The 20,000-nt window shown below is 58.6% G+C and overlaps 3 protein-coding genes across 3 annotated transcripts in view; 2 read left to right on the plus strand and 1 right to left on the minus strand.

Annotated features, from left to right (window-relative positions):
* Window positions 1-13,873, minus strand: part of PTSG_08020 (uncharacterized protein) — a gene marked incomplete at its 5' end in the record, with an annotated part of 16,488 nt that extends 2,615 nt beyond the window's left edge. Inside the window, 2 exons of the mRNA XM_004990985.1 lie at window positions 20-13,502; window positions 13,662-13,873. Of these exons, the coding sequence (XP_004991042.1) occupies window positions 20-13,502; window positions 13,662-13,873 (13,695 nt within the window). The remainder of the gene's footprint in view (window positions 1-19; window positions 13,503-13,661) is intronic.
* A 1,721-nt stretch (window positions 13,874-15,594) lies between these two features.
* PTSG_08021 (uncharacterized protein) lies at window positions 15,595-18,900 on the plus strand (the record flags this gene model as incomplete). Its single annotated transcript, XM_004990986.1, has 10 exons — window positions 15,595-15,639; window positions 15,990-16,107; window positions 16,284-16,389; window positions 16,599-16,698; window positions 16,906-16,944; window positions 17,189-17,323; window positions 17,578-17,673; window positions 17,890-18,054; window positions 18,272-18,315; window positions 18,603-18,900. 10 exons carry the CDS (start codon window positions 15,595-15,597, stop codon window positions 18,730-18,732), a joined length of 978 nt encoding a protein of 325 aa, XP_004991043.1. The 3' UTR covers window positions 18,733-18,900.
* A 142-nt stretch (window positions 18,901-19,042) lies between these two features.
* PTSG_12671 (uncharacterized protein) overlaps window positions 19,043-20,000 on the plus strand; it is a 4,620-nt gene continuing 3,662 nt past the window's right edge. The window contains exons 1-3 of the mRNA XM_004990987.1: window positions 19,043-19,173; window positions 19,435-19,500; window positions 19,657-19,959. Of these exons, the coding sequence (XP_004991044.1) occupies window positions 19,141-19,173; window positions 19,435-19,500; window positions 19,657-19,959 (402 nt within the window). The 5' untranslated portion in view covers window positions 19,043-19,140. The remainder of the gene's footprint in view (window positions 19,174-19,434; window positions 19,501-19,656; window positions 19,960-20,000) is intronic.

A 20,000-nucleotide genomic window follows, 5' to 3' on the forward strand; every position in this document is an offset into this window, starting at 1 on the left:
CCATGAGGGCAACCAGCACCGTGCGCAACTCGGCAAAGCTGCGGCCTTGCTTCAGCAGCTGCAGCAGGAACAGGCGCATGCGCTGGATCACGCTCATGCTGTCGTTGACACCACTGGCAAAGCCGTCACCATCATCGTCTCCTCCAAACAGCACAGGAAGCACGTCAGTCAGCGTCTCCAAATCGGCCACGTCGTGGTCCAACAGCGCGCGCGCAATGACACGCACGCATGTACGCAGCACAGCAATGCCAACCACGCCATCACGTGCCTGCGCCGGGGAGATGCCACCCATACCGTCGCCAACGTTGCTCATCACCTCCTGCACCGCATTTACGCACGGCTGCAGGTGGTGTTCCATGTGCAAGATGGCGATGAGGCTGCAGCCGTTGATGGCGCGTTCGACCACAAAGCGCTCCAGCACGTCAACGGCAAGCACGAGCATGGGCGGGCTCTGCGTTGCATCAAAGTTGTCGTGGGACATCACCGCGCTCAGTGCCTCAAACAAGGGGCCAGGCGCTTGCTGGAATAGCTCGTGCACCTCACGGTGACCACCTGCAAAGTGCAGCACAGCCGTGTGGACAGCATGCCCAACGTGCGGCAGCCAGAAGTGGTTGCTCGTCTGGCCACCAATACCAGCACCACCATCGTCTTCTTCGCTCTCGATGGGCGTGAGGTTGGCCACGTTGAGGACACGGCGGCACGACGGGCACGTGCGCCTCGCCTGGGCCCATTCAACAATGCACTGGTGACAGAATCTGTGGCCGCACTCTGTGCTGACGTTCACGGCAGTGACGAGGCAGATGGGGCAGAATGTCATCGCTGCACGCGTGACCATTCGGCACAGCTGGGCGAGGGTCGTGCGCTGCTCTTGTGCCGTCATCTCCGCGTAGTTGAGGTGCAGCATCTGGCTGAAGAGGGCAACCGTGTCGGAGACCAGGCGCCTTCGCTCACTACCAACGGACCACAGTGGTTTGTCTTCGTCGAAGCTCTGCTGCAAGAACCTGAGCAGCTGCTGCGACGGCGACCCCGTTGCTGTTGCTGTCACCGGCGCCGCGTACGGCTCGGTGTGGGCTGGTGTCAGCGACAAGTGCATGAATGCCTGCAGCAGCGGCACCACCTCCAGGTCGCTGTTTCTGCTCCACGCGTGCAGGATGGCGTTGAGGAGCCTGACGCGCGCCATGATCTGGGGCGTGATGGCCGCACGCCCGCCGCTCGCATCGCACGGCAGGGCAAGCAGGTGCTGCATCACATCGCGGGCAGCAAACACCATGCCCATGGCTTCATTGGCCTCATCCTCACCCTCATCATCGTCACCACTGTAATCGTCGTCATCATCATCGTCCTCAGCATCATCATCCTCATCGTCGTCGTCGTCTTGTTGGCGGGTGATGGCAGCGATGAAGCGCAGTGCGATGCTTTCACAGATGCCGTGTACGATGGCAGATGTGCCCGTGGGCCGGCCAGGACTGCTTTCAGCATCATTGTCATCGCCATCAGCGTCGTCACCACCAATGTTGGTGTCATTGATGGAGTTGAGGGCAACTTGCAACACGTCACCGCGTGCGTCAGAGCGGCGGGCAATTGACAGCAGGCTGAAGAACGCGTACAGCATCTGCTCGTTCTCCTGCAGCTTCTTCAGCACCTGAAACACGTGCTCATCGGAGGTGATGCTGATGTCGTCCCCAAAGCACAGGCACAGACCGCGCCAGATGTCCAGCACGTTGGCGCCAACGTGGTTGTTGGCATAGCGCACCCAGTCCACCAGCAACAACGGCCCAACAACCGCAGCTGCGTTGTGTACCTGAGACATGTCACCAAACCCGTTCCCGCTCTCGTCACCGTCATCATCATCATCGCCATTCGCATCCAACTCGTCCACATCATCGTCATCATCGTCATCGTCATCATCGTCCTCGCGCTCGTCCATGTCGTCCACGTCGTCCATGTCGCCATCATCATCGTCCTGTGTGTCCATGATGTCAAGAGTGACGTCGTCGGTGCTCACACCGGCCGCAATGGCGTGCGAAAAGGCGTCACGCACGCGTGCGATGAACCCCTGCACGTGGCTGGCACGCGTCTGCTCCGTGGGCGCCGCGTCCATCTCGGCAAATAGCGCCTCTGCCAGCGCACACAGGCTGTTGTACCAGCGATGCGTTTCTGGGAGCCGCAGTGACACGGGGCGCAGCACACTTGTGGTTGCAGGCGAAATGTCATCCGCGTCGCCCTCGTTGTCAACAACTGGCTGCTCGTGCTGCGCAGTGCTAGCGGCAAATGCGCGCGCCGTGGACGGCAGTGCATCGAGTGCGAGCACGGCGTACGCCCGCGGGGAAATCTCGAGCTGAGCAAGCAGCGCGCGCGTGGCATCGTCAGGCACAAGCTGCCTCACATCGGGCACAAAGTGGTGCTGCTCCATGCTGAAGATGATGCGTGCGAGCGCAGACAGGAATGCCTCACGCGCCGTGCGCACCACACGCTGCCCAAACGTGGCGTAGCTTGGCTGCTTCATGTCCTGCTGCGCCAGCTGTGCAACCCACGTCGTGGTGGAATCCAGCATCAGCGCCGCCGCGTGCGCCAAAATCATGCACAGCTGCTCGCCCTCCTGGTCTTGGGACGTGAGCGCGGCCAGCAGCCGGTCGATTGAGGACCGCGCACGCTGCTGGCAGTGCGGCACGCGCGAGAAGTCGATGCGCGAGTAGCACCACCACAGCGCGTCTGGGGTGATCAGGCGCCGGTAGTGCAGCAGCGAATGATCGTGGCGCAGCACCACGTCCTGCAGAGAGTGCGAGCACAGCTCAATCAGGTTGAGGGTCGGCTCAACAACAGGTGGCGCCGATGGCCCAGCTGGCACATGCATCGACGCACCGCCAACATCATCACCGCCACCGCTCACGTGCTGCGTATGCTGCTCCTGCTGCAGGGCTTGTGCAGCAAAGGAGGGCAGCGAGCCGAGATCGTCGCAGTAGCGCAGCTCCCACTCCGCAGACGCGGTGATGGTCTGCAGCATGGCCACTTCCTGCGCTTGCTTGCGGAGGCTCGTCGTCTTGGAGTGCATGTGCACGCACACAATCACGCGGCTGCACCCCTGGCCACCATGTGTGTGCTCACCGTTGAGACCAGCATCGCCGCGCGTCTCCCGGTCAACGCCAGCCAGCAGGCCGTCCACCTTCTCCTGCACCATGGCCAGGTGCTTGAACTCGTTGAGCAGCAGCTGCACCACAACCGTGCCGTGGTGGCCGGCGCGGCGCAGTGCTTCTCGCAGCTCAAGCGACAACATGCGCTCAGACTTGATGTCGGACACACGCACAATCTCACACTCCGACACCTCCCTGAAGGGATAGAAGATGCTGGTGCGCGTCACCAGCAACAGGCGGCGCAGCGGCTGGGCCGGCAGCGGCTGCTGCCGTGCCTTCTTCGCCTTGCTTGGCTTCTCCAGCATCTCATCGTCATCGTCTTCAGCGGCACCTTCATCAGTGGCGGCGTCGTCATCATCATGACCACCAGCACCACCATCGCCATCATAACCACCACCATCGCCATAATCGCCATAATCGCCCTTGCGCACACTGGCCCCTTGTTGTTCGTCACCATCCCCACCACCACTATCCCCTGACGGTGCACCAAACCACTGCAGCCACTCCAACAGGCCCGCGAGGGAGTGGTGCGAGGATTCATGCGTGTACACGTCGACCACGCGCTGCTTGTCCTCGTCCGAAAACTGCGTCAGGGACACCACAAACTCAAGCGTCATCAGGTCAATCAAGCTGTGCTTGATGCGTTGCTGCAGCTGCTGTGCCAGGTCGGGGGTCAGGCGCCACTGCGATGCGCGCAGGAACCGGCTTCCCGTCGCACCACCGGCATGTTGTTGCTGCTGTTGCTGTTGCTGTTGCTGTTGCTGTTGCTGTTGGAGATAGCTTGGTGGCACATGCATCTTCAACCCTTCATTTTGCTGATGCAGCAATTCCTGCCAGCTCTCGTCACCAGGCTGCATGCCTTGCTGCTGCTGCTCTGACTGCCACCCATGGGTGACAGTGACGTGCAGCTGAGCCGGCTTGGCACGTACAACGCGACTTGGTCGAATGTTCTCTCTCTTGATTGTCTTGCTGCTCCCAGCCGAGGCCATGGCCGCCTGCATGCTCGCCAGGTGCTTGAGCAGCAGGCTTGCTACCAAGTTGTCGCCATAGCACGGGATGGCCCTCGCCTTGTCCTGTGGCGTCACGGCGGACGTGTCCTGTCCACACGCAACGATGCGTGTGAGCCAGTTCTCCACCTGCGTGCACACGTCCCGCTGGTCCCCCGACAACACGTCTGTGAAGCTGAGCAGGTGCTTCTCAAAGCGGTTGAGGAAGGGCGGGTCGTACGTCTGCATCTTCTCCCGATCCATCAGCACAACGCAGCGGAACCGCTCGTGCACGGGGCACAGCGGGTTGCTGAGGGAGCCCAGGGCAATGGTGCAGTTGCGCCGGCCCTTGATCATGGTGTAGCTCTGGTTCAGCATGTCGTACAGGCTACCGTAGATGGAATCAAGGTCCACCAGCACCAGCACGCCACCGTGCTCCATTTTCAGGATGATCTGGCTCAGCACAGAGTACGGGTACTCCTCGCTCACCACGTCCGCCTCAAACTGGCTGCCGCGGATAATGAGGGCGTTGCTCGTGTCCAAGCTGGAGAAAGTCTTCAAGATGGACAGCGCCGCGCGACCAACGGACCCAATCATCAGGTGGCGCGCAAACACGTCCTGCCAGTTGTCCTCGATGCATGCCACGGTGTTGTGGCTCGCATTCATCAGCGTCACAGCCAAGCGGTCAGCGTGGTACCACCCCACTTGCAGCAACTGCTCCTGCACGCGGGTGAAGAAGAGCTGCCGGTCGCTGTGGACGGTGTCGCCTCCGAGCGTGCCGGAGAAGTTGCGGATGATGGCGGTGGCCACCACGCCCTCGCTCGCATTCAGCTCACTCATCCTGCGACACATCGACTTGCAGACACTGTAGAAATCTCGGAGGCCAAAAAAGGGCTGGCGGTTCTGGGCCTTGCATTCCTGCATGTAATCATGATACCCAAAAGCCACCCCCTTGAGAGGTAGCTGCAACTCATCAGGGAGATCGCAAGCTCGTGTTGGACCTTCGTAGAACCGATATTCTGTTGTAACGAAGTTGCTTGCAATGGTGACTGCAGTGTGGAGAAGGTCTTCGCGTGATGGATCAGGCCGGGAGATGTGCAGTGCGCGGTTCATCTTCGCCGCATCGAGCGCCCAGTTTGAGATGCCGACGACGCCAACACGGAGCTCGCTGCCGTCTGGCGGCTCAAGTTTGGCGTGCAGCACCTTGAGCGGGTTGTGGCGCGAGTGTTCTGTGAGTCCAACCTCATCCAGCACCACCACGGGCAGCACGTCCTGATGGTTGGCGCTGTCCAGGTACGCTTCCGCGCGGGCAAACACCTGCAGGATGCCCTCGCTCGTCGCCTCAACGCTGCCTTGGTACGCAAACACGGTGATGCCAGGGTACAGCTTGAGCAGCGGGTCGCGCGAGTCACGGCCACGAAGACTGTTGTTGACCAGGCTCATGCTCACCGTCTTGCTGTTGCCCGGCTTGCCAATCAGGAAGATGGGGATGCGGTTGAGCAGCGACACCACAATGGAAAACGTGTTCTCCAGCAAGGCCGCGTTCTCTGCCAAGTTCTGGAACTGCGGTGCCCGCCTGTCCATGCGATCCACCATGTCCAGCTGCTCTTCGCGAAGGAGCCGCAGAATGGCTTCTCTCCCCCACCGTTTCCACGCCCGAAAACGCGCGCTGCACTGGTCAAGCAGCTCATTGCGCTTGCTTTGCTCAGGAAGACGAACAACGTAGCACTGAATGAGTGACAGCCATGCAGCATGCATTTTCGATGACATGAAGGGGATGGTGGTTTCGCGCGGTCTTGGTCCGGGACTGGGGAAGGGTGCTCTCTGCTGCCGCCACTTCTGGAAGAATTTGAAGAGTGTGCAGAAACGCTTGACGTCACGCAGGCTGATTATGTGGCCTGTCTTCTTCCTCAGGTAGTCGTGGCACTGATACAGCATCTCCACCACAGCCTTTTTCTCGTCCCGATTGAGTCCAAGGCCGTCCACCATGCTGCCCATGTACAGCCGCTCGTCGCCAGCAGACAGCTCGCCAAAGTCCCACACGTACGGCAGCATCGCCTCCGGCAGCGGGTGCACGCGGTACATGAGGTGCGACTGCGCGTCAATGGGCTGGCGCTCCATGGTGACCAGGCCTGGTGTTGGCGCTGGGCGGTCACGGCGCTTGTACGGGTTGCACGCAGCGGCAATCTTCACGTTGTCCGGGATGGAGCGGGAGCCGCAGCGGCGGCGCACAATGATGTCTGACAGCAGCTCGAGGTGCTCGCACGTGTTGATCTCATCAAGGAATGCCCACACCGTCACAGGATGAGCGGGCATCACTGGAGTGGAGGTGCACGACGCCGAAGAAGTGGTTGTTGACGAAGTGGATGCAGAGCCGGGAGCATTGGGGTCAGCATCACCATCTTGCTCTCCTGTGGCCGATGTGGCTGACGTGGCTACCTGGTCGTTGGTTTGACCCTGTGGATCGTCACCATCATTGCCCTGAGATACCACACGAGTATTCGTTGCTGACGATGTCGATGCAGAGCCGGGAGCGTTGGGGTCAGCATCACCATCTTGCTCTGCTGTGGCTGACGTGGCTGTCTGGTCGTTGGTTTGCCCCTGTGTACCAGCACCAACACCAGCCTGGGGCACCACCGCCACATCAACACACCCGGCGTCCTGCAGCAGCTTCTCCCCCAGATCGATGGCTTCGTTGACGTAATCGATAATGTCCTGCGCCGTTGTGCCTGCGTGGATGCCAAGTGGCCGCTCATACACCACGTCGTTGCACATGTGGGCCAGCTGATGAAACAGTGACGTCTTACCGCAGCCTGCGTGGCCCATGAGAATGCACGGCACGTTGTTGGTGATGCGGATGTAGATCAGCACCATCTTCAGCAGGTTGTCTGGTGTCATGGCATACCAGTTCTGGGCCGCTTGAGTTTTGTGACCCAGCAGTTGCTTGAGCTGCACAAACAGCTCTTGAGAAGTGTACTCGTGCATTTGTTTGAGTGGATGGCGTTGAAGTGCAAAGAATCGGCGCACCTGCGGCGGGACACTGTTTGGGTCCGAGTAGAAGGCACAAACACACCCATCATCGGCAACGCACAGCATCCAGTGCTCCATCTCAGCCCACGTGATGGCCTTCTCCATCTGCCGCAACACGTCATCGGTCACCGTCCCAGCCGCGTCCTGGTGATGGTGCTGCACGTCTTTCACGGCGTCAACGGAGGGCATTGCAAATCGTTGTACTGTGTTCACCACCGCCATGAGCATGCCCCGCCGAATCTCGTGTGCTCGTGAGCGAGAGCGCCCTACCCAACCGCAGAGCTCACTCAGGCGAAGGAACACACTTGTAAGCATGCGCGGCAGCTGCTGGGCGGCGACGAGGAGGAAGGTGTTGAGTTCGCCAAAGGAGGCGTGGTTCTCTTGCAGGCGCGGGAAGTATTGAGTCAGGAGGCGAATGCAGTCTCCCTTGCTCAGCGGTGTTGGCTCAATGCCATCCATGGCGTTCAGATCAGGTTCCCTGTACACCACGTCCGTGAGCTGGTCCCTGTGCAGGAGGTCGAGGTAGCGACAAGCACGCTGGATGGGGGAGCTCGTATCCGTTGGCACGTGAATGTTGTTTGCGTCCCACCCAAGCACTTCCTTGGTAAAAGAGGCAGTGGGCGCGCCCGTCTGTGCAGGCGCAGCCTGTGTGGTGGATGCCGCCACTTCATCGGCAAACGGCGCCTTGGTGGTGAGCGCGAGCTGCTGGCTCAAGCGGTCGTGCAGCGTGTTGCCAATCTCAACGTACACCGCGACGTGGCGTGGCACGTGCCACAGCCTGTCGTCGCGCGAGAGGCAGCGCAGCACCAGCAGCTGGAACAGATGCATGTTGAGGTCATCCTCAATGTTCAGTGCCGCCCCGACGTCAATGTACAGTGCCTTGACGCGCGGGTCCATCAGCGGCAGGCGAGACAGCTTGTCGTGCAGGACGTCAAACGTGTCCTGCCCAGAGACAAGCAGCGTGCAGTAGTGCCCGCCATCGCCAGCAACAGCGTCACGCGGGAGTGTTGCTGTTGTCGCCATGCCTGCAGGCACGGGCCCACTCGGTGGCACGGGGAACTCAAACGACGCGTCCAAAAACTCGTCGTCTTCACCATCGTCATCGGATGAGAAGAGCGCCGGTGATGCGTCGCCATCCCCTTCATCGTCGTCCACAAGGTCGTCCCCGCCATCAGCACCACTGCCACCCGTTTTCGTCGTGGCGGTGGTTGCGGTGGTAGCTTGCGACGTGCGTGAGAGCATGGACGAGCGAAGCGGCCCGCGTCGCCCAACACGGCCACTGCCACGTCCACTGTCGCCATCACCATCATCATCACCATCGCTAGCACCGTTGCTGCCACCAGCAAGGCGTGCGAGGTGTTGCTGGATGAAGGTGGATTTGCCCTGCTGCGCGTACTCGCTGGCAACAACGGTGACAGCACCGTGCTCCCTCGTGTGCAGCGCGTAGTTGGCCAGCAGCTGTTGCGCCACGTGCCCCGTCAAGTCTTCGTCCACCAGCCCTGCAACGCCATGCAGGAGGCGACTTCGCGTGGTGCGGCGACACACGACGGTGAAGCGTGGAAGCGGGCGGCTTGACTCCGGCACGTGCTCGCCAACAGCGGGTGCGAATGGCTTTGAGGAGCGAGGGTTGGAGCAGCGGTGGCCCCACTTGGTCAACTCCTCCTTCAACTCCGCCTGCGCTTCAATGCTGAGCAGCTCCGGATACACGAGCACAAACGGCAGGTCTGTTGTCTCCTGGCTGCGGGCAAGGAACAGCCGCACAATCGCCACGCGCGTGTGCTCGGAGCAGAAGAGGCACTGCGCAGGCAGGTACTCCAGGTTGGCGTCCGTGAATGCGGCCAGGATGGAGGCGGCGGTCGTGCGATCGTCCTCAGACAGCAGCACCCGCACAAGATCGTGCTTGGCAGCGTGGCGGAACGGCGGCAGCATGCTCTCGTCAATCATTCCAGAGGGGCGAAGGGCGCGTGGTGGCGGCGCATCGATGAGCGACTTGAGCATCGCCAGCAGCTCGCTCAGCCGGTGCACGTTGTCATCGCATGCACCCATGCTGTTGAGCCCATCGCGCACAAACAGCGACACCTGGTGCACGTCGGCGTGGGGACCGAGCATGGCCAGCAGCAGCTGGTCTCGCTCCTGCACCAGCTCCTCATCGTGGTGCTCGTGTGGTTGCACGAGTGCATGGAACAGCACCACCAGCTGGCGGTTGGAAAAGATGTTGAGTACGTCATAGTGCTCGCGCATCTCCTTCAAGCGCTCCGTCCACAGCAGGAGGCGGGTCTGCAGTGCATTCCTGTAGTCCTTCAGGTTGGCGCCCTGCACCGCCATTGCGTGCGTGTAGCAGTTGAACTCTTCAAGGTGTCCGCTCTCCGCCAGCTGCTTCAGCTCTGCCATGGCCAACTCGACGCCTTCCACCAAATCCCTGAACCGCTGCATGTGCACACGCACGTCCTGGTCCTGGTCTGTGGACAGCAGGCACGCGCGCGCACGCAGGTCGCTCACGTCGCGCTCCGACAACTCAATGTCCTCGCTCCTGTGGCGGATGCAGATGTGGTAGCTTGCGGTCTGGCGGAGCGAGTCGCACCTGAACACGATGCGTGCGCCTTCGACGGAGGGATCAACAACGAGGCGAATGCGTTCGCGGGCAGCGGCACCGCGGTCGCTCAGCGTGTTCACAAACAGCTGCAGCGCCTCCAGGCCTTGGTTGCAGATGCGCAGCAGTTGCGACAGCGGTAGGCGGTCTGGCTGACGTGCCGATGATGCTGACGACGACGCCGAACCTGATGTTGCTCCCGAGGAGGATGCAGCATGGCCCTGGCTCTGGTGAAAGCGCTGGCTGAGAAGACGAAGAAAGTCCTCCAGGTCCTTCGCCTTTGTGTCAGCGTTGATGAGCGGGAACATGAACGAGTGCAACAAGATGAAGGCGTTGACCTGCTCTGCGGTGGCCATGTATGCGTCGGAACCAAATGTGTCCGCGCTCGCCGTGTAGTGACGTATGTCGCCCTCTTGTTCTCGCAGAAACTCGAGCAAGTTGCCTGCGTCGGCCATCTCACCAAGCACCTCCCACACGTCGGGATCGTCAGGGACATGTGACTGCACGTCCTGCACAGCCGTGTGCAGGTGGCGGAGTGTCTGTGAGTCATCCACGTCCAGCACCGCGTCGATGGCACTGGTAAGCTTCGAAACTGGCGTGACGAAGAACGGCCTGCACACGTGTAACACTCGGTTGAGTTGCTCTGCGCGCTGTGCATAATGACGCTGCTCAGCATAGCTGATGAGCTGCTTGGTCAATTGCGCGAACGGGCCCCGTGTACGGACTTCAGATGGGTGGCCAATGATTGTACACAGCAGTGTCATGTCGTGCTCCACCTGCGCGCGCGTGAGCCCTCCCCACATGATGTGAAGATCAGACAGCTGAGTACTGCTTCGAAGGTTGTTGAACAAGCGTGTGTGTTGAGTCTTAACTTTGTCCGCAGTCTTGAGCACCTGTTCCACCTCCCGCTTCGCGTCTGTCATGACCTGCTCATCGTCAGCGCGAGCTGTTGATGGCGATGACGGTGGTGGTGATGGCGATGCGGCTGTTGTTGAGGTTGATGTCGTGGTTTCGGAGAGGCCGGAGTCGTCATTCTCATTGCTCTCGTTTGTCTCGCTTGCGTCGCTTGCTGATGGTGTGGCTGGGGTGTATGATGAATGCACTGAGGCCATTTCTGTCGCGAGCATCCTTCGAAACGTGTGGCTGTTGGCGCGCTGGTGAAGTGCTGTAAGCAAATCTCTGCTCTCTTTCAAGATGTTTTCGGCAGTGTTCCAGCGGTTGCTGTCATTGACTTGACTGAGTGGCTCCGTCAGCCACGTTTCCAGCGTGGCAGGCAAACTGGCCACCCAGGGATTCGAAGGCAGGATGTCTGAGGCGAACTTGTGCAAGCTGTACACCGTCCAACGTTCGTCACAAAGTTGGTCGTACACACTCAATGCCTCCTGAATCAGGACAAGAAGCTCTTCTTGATCAGATGGTGCCACGATGGCCAGAAGGTTCGCAAGGGTGTGGATTTTACTCAGTCTTCTGCCAGGCTCCTGCGCCGGTGGAAACAACACTGCCATGTCGGCTGGCGTCTTGGTGAGGTCACGCCACGCCTCGTATTCGCGGGCCAGGGTCTGTCGTGCTGACACTGCCGGCTGCGTCTGCCGCCAATCGCGTGGCGAGCGCATGTTGAGCACCAGCCGCCACAACGCAGGTTGATCAGTAACATCCTTGAAGGTTTGCGGGATGGTGAGCTCTGACAACATGTCCACGCCAACGCGGCGGAACATGTCGTGATGGCTGTCGTTCTGGCGAGCGGCGGTTCGCAACACCTTGAGCAGGTTGCACAGCTCTTCATCACCGGCCTGGCGGTGCTGCCGGGCGAGAGCAACAGCGCGGTTCGCAGCAAGACCAAAGAGATGGTTTGGTGTCGTTCCCTTCTCGGTCAACTGGATGCCGTCTTCACTTGAGGCGGCAATCAGCTGTTGGAAGAAGGCAACGAGGGGCACGTTGCTCTCTTCCACGCAGTCGCCGGCGAGCAGGTAAATGGGCTTGAACTTGTGCATGCGTGCTGCCACCTCAGCCGGTCTGCCAGCTGGTATGCTGCTGATTACACCAAGCTGCTCGCGTAGTGTGTCTTCAAGCTGGACGGCTAAATGAATGAGTGAGCGAACACTCAGCTCCTTCACCGTCTTGATGCGTGGCTGCTGATGCTGGTGGTGCTGCTGGTGGTGCTGCTGGTGGTGCTGCTGATGTTGGGCACGTTGTCGGTGCCGACGACGTGCCCTGCCTTTGCCGTTTCGATTGCGGCGACTGGTGAAGACAGTGGCAGAAGCAGATGTGGCTGGGCTGCGCGATGACGACGACGATGCACCACTGGTGTCAGAGTCAGGGTCGTCCACGGTGACGACTCGCATCTTGGTTGCTTCTTCCTTCAGCCAGGTGCGCAGGCCTGTCTCAACCTCTGCTGGCGACACCACACTCCACATGCCCGCGATGACCGTCACGGGCGTGAGGTGGTCCGGGATGATATGAAGAACAGAACCAAGAATGAGACGGCACATGCTGCTTCGTGTGTTGTTCATGAGCATCTGCATGAGCCGCCCCCGCTGGTCAGATGTGAGTTGCGCCGACGTTGCCAGCTTTATCGCACCCTTTGCGAGCGGGTGGTCCGCGTCGTTGCCAATCGATGGCAGCTGGCTCAGCCACACGTCGAAGATGTGCTCCTGCGCCTGTGGCAGCGTGGACATGTACTTGAGGTAGGCGCCCGATGTGCCCGCAGCCCGCTTCTTCTTCTTCTTCTTCTTCTTGGTGCCCTTGCCGCCAGTGTTGGTGAGAGCAGTGCGCACCACCCTGCCAAACTTGCTGGGGTCGTGTTCGCTCAGCACCTTGCTCGCCGGGTGAGTTGCAGCGAAGAAGATGGCATCTTTGGGTGTCAGTTGTGCCAGGATTGCGCGAGCAGCGAGCCACATCATCGTGTCGGCGCTGATGTGGATCGTCTCGTGGTACTTCTGCACGAAATCAGCGGCATCCAAGATGTCGTCCTGGCTGTACTCGACGGAGCTGCTGCTGCTGCCGCCGTTGCTGTGGTGGTCGTGGTCGTGGTCGTCGTGGTCGTCGTGGTCGTCGTGTGAGTTGGTGTTGCTGCTGCTGTTGGTGGTGGGCAGCTCGGCCCTGTGCTTGAGCTTCTCTGCCTCAAAGTTTGGGGCGAGCCCCAGAACGAGGATGACAAAGCACAAGTCATTGTATCCGGCGTCCCTGTCGTAGGAGTAAGTGCTGCTGGTACTCGTGTTGATGAGGGCAGCCAGCAGCTGCAGGTGGTCGTGCAGAAGGTTGGGGTTGTTGGCGGAGAAGAGTTGAATCGTGTTGGGATCGGACACGAGAGCGCGCTGGATCAGGACTCGCGTGCTGGGGTGACCCTGCCGTGACTGCAACTCGCCAACCAGACTGCTAGTATCAATCATCGTGAGCAAGCGCAGCACCTGGTGACCCGTCAGAGCCTTAATGAGTGCGGTGTCATTCAGCACGTCGTCCATGAGTACGTGCATTGATGTCATGTTCAGCAGGGCACGCAGCGCGCCGTCGTTGTCGTCGCGGCGCAGAAACCGCTGGATGAAGAAGCGAATTGCCTTTGCATGGAGCTGCTGGTTGTCTGTTGCAAAATCGCTGAACACGTGCACGTGCGCAGTCTTGTCATCCTCGATTACAACGACTCTGTCGTAACCAGGCTGCCACTCTGGAAATGTTGATTTCTTGAAGAGCTTGTATGGGATGGTTGTGGGGCTGGGAACACGAAGGATGAAATCCTTGGTGTAGTAGCTGTAGTCACTGCCGCGGTTGCTGAGAAAGGCCGAGCGGGTTTGGTGCGTGGTCCGACACCCCCTGTGCTTCTTCGTGCCTTTCTTCGTGCCTTTCTTCTTGTTCTTGCCCTTGCTCTTGCTGTTTCCCTTCTTCCATTGTTGCCTTGGTCTGGACGGCCGACCAACCCCCAGGGTGGACCTTGCGTCACGCAACTCCTCCTCCTCCTCCTCCTCCTCATCATCATCATCATCATCGTCAACATCATCACTGTCATTGTCATCATCGTCATGTTGCTCTGGCAGCCGTGTTTCGGCGTTTGGCAGCCACTTTCCCTTGCCGTCTGCGTCGCAACATCTGCCAAAAGCAGGATGGCCTCCGAGCATGTGGATGATTTGTCGGCGTCTCTCCATCACGTGCACGTGCTGTGGAACAGGGCGACGAAACGTGGCGGTGTGAGCTGCCGTCAGAAAGGAGGGTGAGTGTGCACGCATGTTCTGCAAACAACAGCAACAGAGCGGCCATAGGATGAGATGGTGTGCCATTCTATTGGAGTGGGATTGTGTACAACTTACTACGTGAACGTCGCGGGTGCGTTGTGCGTGCGACGACACTGTCGCGCTTGCCTGAGTACCAGCTGCAAAGCGAGAATCAAGCAAGAACAACCCCCCATGTTGCTGTGAGCTTGTTTCCAAATGAGAAGGCGAGGCAACGCGCACGGTGTTGCTTGCAGGGTCAGGGCAGGGACATGCACACAAAACAGCGAGGGATCGAATACCTGCAGTCAAAACAGGGCCACTGTTGCCTGTTGCGAATGGTGGAGGAGCCTTGGAGTGGCTGTGCGGTGCTCCCATCAGCGACGTGGTTGTTTCCAGCACACCTCTGACGGCTGGGAAGTTGGTGGTCCTTCCCGAATTTGGGTGTTGTGGTAGTGGTGGCTGGACAGTCGCGGGAAGCTGCTGGCTGCATGAGTGTTCTGGCTGTTGTTGCGCATTTAATGGTTGCGGATGTCCACGGTCAACGGCACTGACATTCTCGTGCTGATTAGACCTTGGGTCTTGGGTTTGGTGTGTCTGGGTGCGCGTCATGTGCGCTTGAAGTGTTGCCATTGCGACCTGCATTTGCTCTGGTGAGAGCGAGGCCAATGTCGCGGGGTTCTGCAAAGCGGCTAGAAGGTTAGTCGCATCTACGGCGGGTTGCTGCTGCGTTTGCTGCCCTGCGTGATCTTGTGCTGTTGACTGGCTTGAGACTGGCGTGATATCTGTCGAAGCTGCTCGTCCCGCATGTTGGGTGTCCATTTCATGGGTCGCAGTCAGGGAAGATGTGTCTGGCGGATGCCTGTCCTCCCCTGAGTCGACAGGGTTTTGCTGTTTCGGTTCGTCGTCCATTTTGTGCGGAAAAGAAGCGAATGCGTTTTGTGTAGTGTGTGCTCGCAGTCGCCGCTTGAGCCTTCAAGTGTCGTCGCTTGGCAGACTGGAAGGAGGGAAGGGAGGTGCTGGCTTGACGAGGAGTGAAGGGCAGAGAAATGAAGTGCAAAGAGTGCGACTCAGAACAACACGGCCACCTGCAGCTGCACAAGGAGAGAACCAGTGTGTGTGTGTGTGTGTGTGTGTGTCTGTGTGTGTGTCTGTGTGTGTGTGTCTGTGTGTGTGTCTGTGTGTGTGTGTGTGTGTGTGCGGCCGGTGAGAGGGCGAGAGAGATAAATCACAACAAAAGCCGTTTTGACTTACGACCGAAGGAAAGGGCCCAAAGCGACACAGCGACACAGCGTTTGTCACGCTCCATGGTGTGACTGTATTTTTTTGTTTCCCATGCGCAACGTCGTCCCTCCTGCTGCCTGTGGCCTGTGCGGTGTCTTGTCTTGCTTGTTCGCTTCTTCCTTTCGTCTGACAAGCAACCAGCTGCAAGGACTGCGGGTTGTCTGGTTGTATCAGCGCCATGACACCCACGCACACAACAACCCAATCAGTCGTTTTTGTGTGTGTCATCGAGCCCTCCAACAAAACTGCTGAGTGCGCAATTTGCCTACTTATGTTGTCGTGAGTGAGATGTCCTCCTCAACGTCGCTGTTGTTTGTGTTCAGTGGTGGCACGGCCTGCAATGCCTTTGCCAAGTGAGTCGAGTGCGTCGAGCGATGCGACAAGCAACAAGCAAGTGGGGTGTGGATGTGCTTCATCAGGTTGTGTGCATTGGGGAGTGCAGGTTGTTGTTGTGTTTGTGCGTGTGTGTTTTTGTTTGTGTATTTGTTTTTGTGTGTATGTGTCTGTCTCACTCACTCTCTCCCTCTCTTGCTCTCTCTCTCCCTCCTGATCTCAATCACACACACACACACACACACACACACACACACACACACACACACACACACACACACACACACACACACACACACAACACACACACACACACACACACACACACACACACACACGCACCCCACACGCACACACAGTTACACACACACACACACACACACACACACACGCTTACATGCACACGCTTTTATGCACACGCAAATTCATCACACAGGGGCGGCACGAGCTGTGGAGGGGAGTATCGGCAGACCACAAGCAGATTATCCGCAGTTTCATGATCCACTTTCACACCGCCGTCCTCACAGCCGCTTCAGAGCAGCCAGGCCCAAACGGTGCGGCATGTGTCCTGTGTGTGTATGCCTCCGCTGTGCGTGTTCGTTTGCGTGAGGTGCAGGTGTAGATGCACAACACACGGCCGTGAGTTCGCTGTGCGTCTCTGTGTGACATGACCCACCGCTTCGTTATGTTCACGTGGTGCTTGTCCTCATTGCACTGCGTGCATGCGCAGGAGAGGCCGTCAAGGCGTTTTGCTTCCATCGCGGTAGTGTCGGTAACTTCTTCTTCTCCGGCTGCCGCAAGTTCTTCAACTCTCTCTCCGCTGCCATCACTTTGTGGTGAGTAAGTGCGAGTGTGTGTGTGTGCGTGTGTGTATAAGTGCGTTAGTGAGTGAGTGCACCTGCATGTGCGTGAATGTGTGTGTGAGTGAATGTGTGTGCGTGGGAGTGCGTGTGTGCGTGTGTACGTGTGTGTTTGGTCGTAATTCATCCCACTCACCTGCTGCGTACAATCCGCACACCCCGCCTTCCCACATGTCTCGTGCCAGGTCCTCGCTGGTGGGGATCCCGCACGAGACGGCGGTGCTGCCCATCATCAACAGCAATCACACCGTCACCATCGGCGCACAGCTCGAGGACGGCTCAAAGGTGGCTCGCGCAGTGTGTGATTTTGTTTGCTTTGTTTGTTTGCTTTGTTTGCTTGTTGATCGTGGTTTATTGGGGAAAACTCGCTGAAATGTTTGCTTTGTTTGCTTGTTTGCTTTGTTTGTTTGTGTGTTTGTTTGCCTGCTTTGCGTGTTTGTTTGTGTGTGTGTGTGTTTGTGTTTGTGTATGCGTCGTTTTCTCGCGCTGCAGATCTTTGGACAGAACCAGATCAGCCACCCCGGCGATGTGGTGAGCAGCCACCATACACCTCGCTGTCTCCAATAGCGCTGGCACAAGGCGATGCACCTCTTCTTTGCAGACTCGATGCTTCCCCCCCCCACCACACACGCACGCACGCACACACATGCACACACACGTACAAACACACACCCCATGCATACACACAGACACGGGCACACACACACACACACACACTCTCTCTCTCTCTCCGCACTGACTCGGAAAACCTCTGCTCATCCAACTCTCCATGCAGGTGGACAAGCAGCACCAAGGGCAGCAGCCGTTGCCTGCACGCATCCGCCGCCTCTTCTACCTGAACGACTGGCGCCAGGAGATTGAATTCCACGCCGACCCCTCCGTCCTCTCCACCCTCTCACACGCCGCCATGGTCCGTGTGTACATGTATACATGTGAGTGTGTGTGCAGGCATGTGTGCAGGCATGTGTGTGTACATGTGTACATACGTGTGTGTGTGTGTACATGTGTACGTGTGTGTGTTCATGTGTGTATGTACATACGTGTATGTGTATGTGTGTGTGTATGTGCGCGTTATCCTTCGTCGCTGTTTCTCCCAAGTGACATTTCGCAAATCGTGCAGTCTGCTGACTCGTCCACTTCTCCCCGCATCTTGTCTTGATTCAGGTTGTGTACAGCATGGGGTCCCTGTACACGTCCATATGCGCATCGCTGGCTACGAAGGGCGTCGGCGACCACATTGCCACCCTGGCCTGCCCAAAGGTGCAATGTTGGTAGTGGCGGCGGTGGTGTCTGCCTTGGTTCATGGGAGGGGATGTGGTGTTGGCGTGGTGTTGATGTAGTGCAGAGTCAAAAACACACGTGCCAAATCAGCTCACACACACACACACACACACACACACACACACACACACACACACACACACACACACACACACACACACAAACACACACACACACACACACATCCACACGCAGGTGCTCATCCTGAATGGGACGGTTGACCGGGAGACGCACGGCATGACGGCGATGGACTTTGTGTGGGCGATTGTGCACGCGTGTGTCGGCTCCTCGCGCCACAACGCCAACCAGCGCACAGCGAAGCAGGACGACGCAGCCCTCGTCTCCCAGTTTGTCACACATGTCAGTCGTGTGCGCGTGTGTGAATGTGTGTATGTGTGTGCGTGTGCGTGTGCGTGTGCGTGTATGTGTGTATGTGTGTGCGTGTGCGTGTGCGTGTGCGTATGTGTGTGCGTGTGCGTGTGTGCGCGTCGCCATTAGCTTGATAAATGTCTCATACCATCCACACCGCGCTATTGATACCATTTCTTGTTCCTGGGTGGCGATGCCGGTGGCACAGGTGCTGTATCTGACGACGTCGGAGGTGCCCATGGACGGTGGCAGGTGCGCCATTCAGATGTGGGGCTCTGGTGTTGGGGGACGGGCAAAGGGATAGAGGCACACTTGTTTGCAGCATTCACCGTGTCAGTCAGTCAGTCACTGGCACACACACACACACACACACACACACTCTCTCTCTCTCTCACACACACACGCACACACACACACACACACACACACACGCACACACACACACATGCATGCATGCATGCACGCATACACACATTTTCATACACACACACTCTCTCTCTCATACACACACACTCACTCACACAAATACAAACAAACAGGTTGGAGGAGCTTGGGCTGCGGGTGATCCCCATATCGGAGCATGCAGCGTCGAATCCGCAGCACTACCGCACGCGCGCGCTCGTCAGCGCCATCCTGGACATCCTGCCGCCGGATCGCGGCAGTTCATGACGTGGCTGTGGCTCATGCGCTGTTGTGGCGTCGAACACACTCCAAGCGTTCACGTCGCGCTGGCTTGCACGGCATCTCCAACCGCCGCCGTGCTGGTTCTCGGCGCTCTCTTGCCCGTGTTACCCTCGTGTATCAGCAACCCACATAAGTGAACGCAAACCAAGCACACCCAAGCACAACAGGCAAGAGCACGTGCATGAGAGCACAGTGGAAGCACTGCACTGCACATCACACCTCATCACACCTCACATCACACGTCACGAGTTGTTGGCAAACAAGCAAACACGCAAATGCAGCGTCAGCAAAAGCACACGACGACAACGAAGAAGAGACAACATTCACAACCGCTTTCACCTTTTTGGCAGACACACATCCGCGCACCACCAATACACACCACACACAGGCACCATGCCCGCGGAAGGAGACGTGCAGACCTTGCATGTGCGTCGAGGGAAGCAGAGGGTTTGTGGTGTGGGGAGTGGGGCCGGGGGCCGGTGTCCGCTGGGTGGCGATGTGGCACAACCAAAGCTGAACCGCTCATGATCGTGTCCTTGTGTGTGTGTGTGTGTGTGTGTGTGTGTGTGTGTGTGTGTGTGTGTGTGTGTGTGTGTGTGTGTGTGTGTGTGTGTGTGTGTGTGTGTGTGTGTGTGTGTGTGTGTGTGTGTGTGTGTACAATGTGGCAACCGTGCTGATTGATTGCAGGAGGTCACGCAACTGCCCATCGCAGCCTGTCAACGCATCCTCAGCGCACACAACAACAACCTCCAGGTCAGCGAATGTGTGTGTGTGTGTGTGTGTTTCTTTGTATGTGTGTGGTAGTATGGTGGACAGCTGCCTGCGTCTCTGCGTTCCAGCTTCTCTCACATTCACACACACGCACGCACGCACGCACACACACACACACACACACACACACATTCACAGGCGGCGCTGGAGGCTGTCCTGTCGAACGCCGGTGCTGACGGCGATCTCAGTGCTACAAGCAGCTCGTTGTCGTCGCAACCAAGCGTGCCCAGGCACGGCAGCAATGGGTTGCGGCGGCGCACAACAGCAGCAGCAGCATCATCAGCATCATCAGCAACAGCAGCAGCAGCATCATCATCATCATCAACAGGGGCAGCGTCTACAGCTGAGACTGGAAGGCAACACCAGCCATCCTCTGCGCAGCTCACATCCAGCACCGCGTCCTCAGCCTCATCAAGGGGCTCACCAGCCACCACACCAACGGTCCGATACGCAAACGTGTTGTGTGTGTGTGTGTGTGCTTT

Source organism: Salpingoeca rosetta (genome assembly GCF_000188695.1).
Source record: "Salpingoeca rosetta unplaced genomic scaffold supercont1.21, whole genome shotgun sequence".
NCBI classification, from domain to species: domain Eukaryota; class Choanoflagellata; order Craspedida; family Salpingoecidae; genus Salpingoeca; species Salpingoeca rosetta.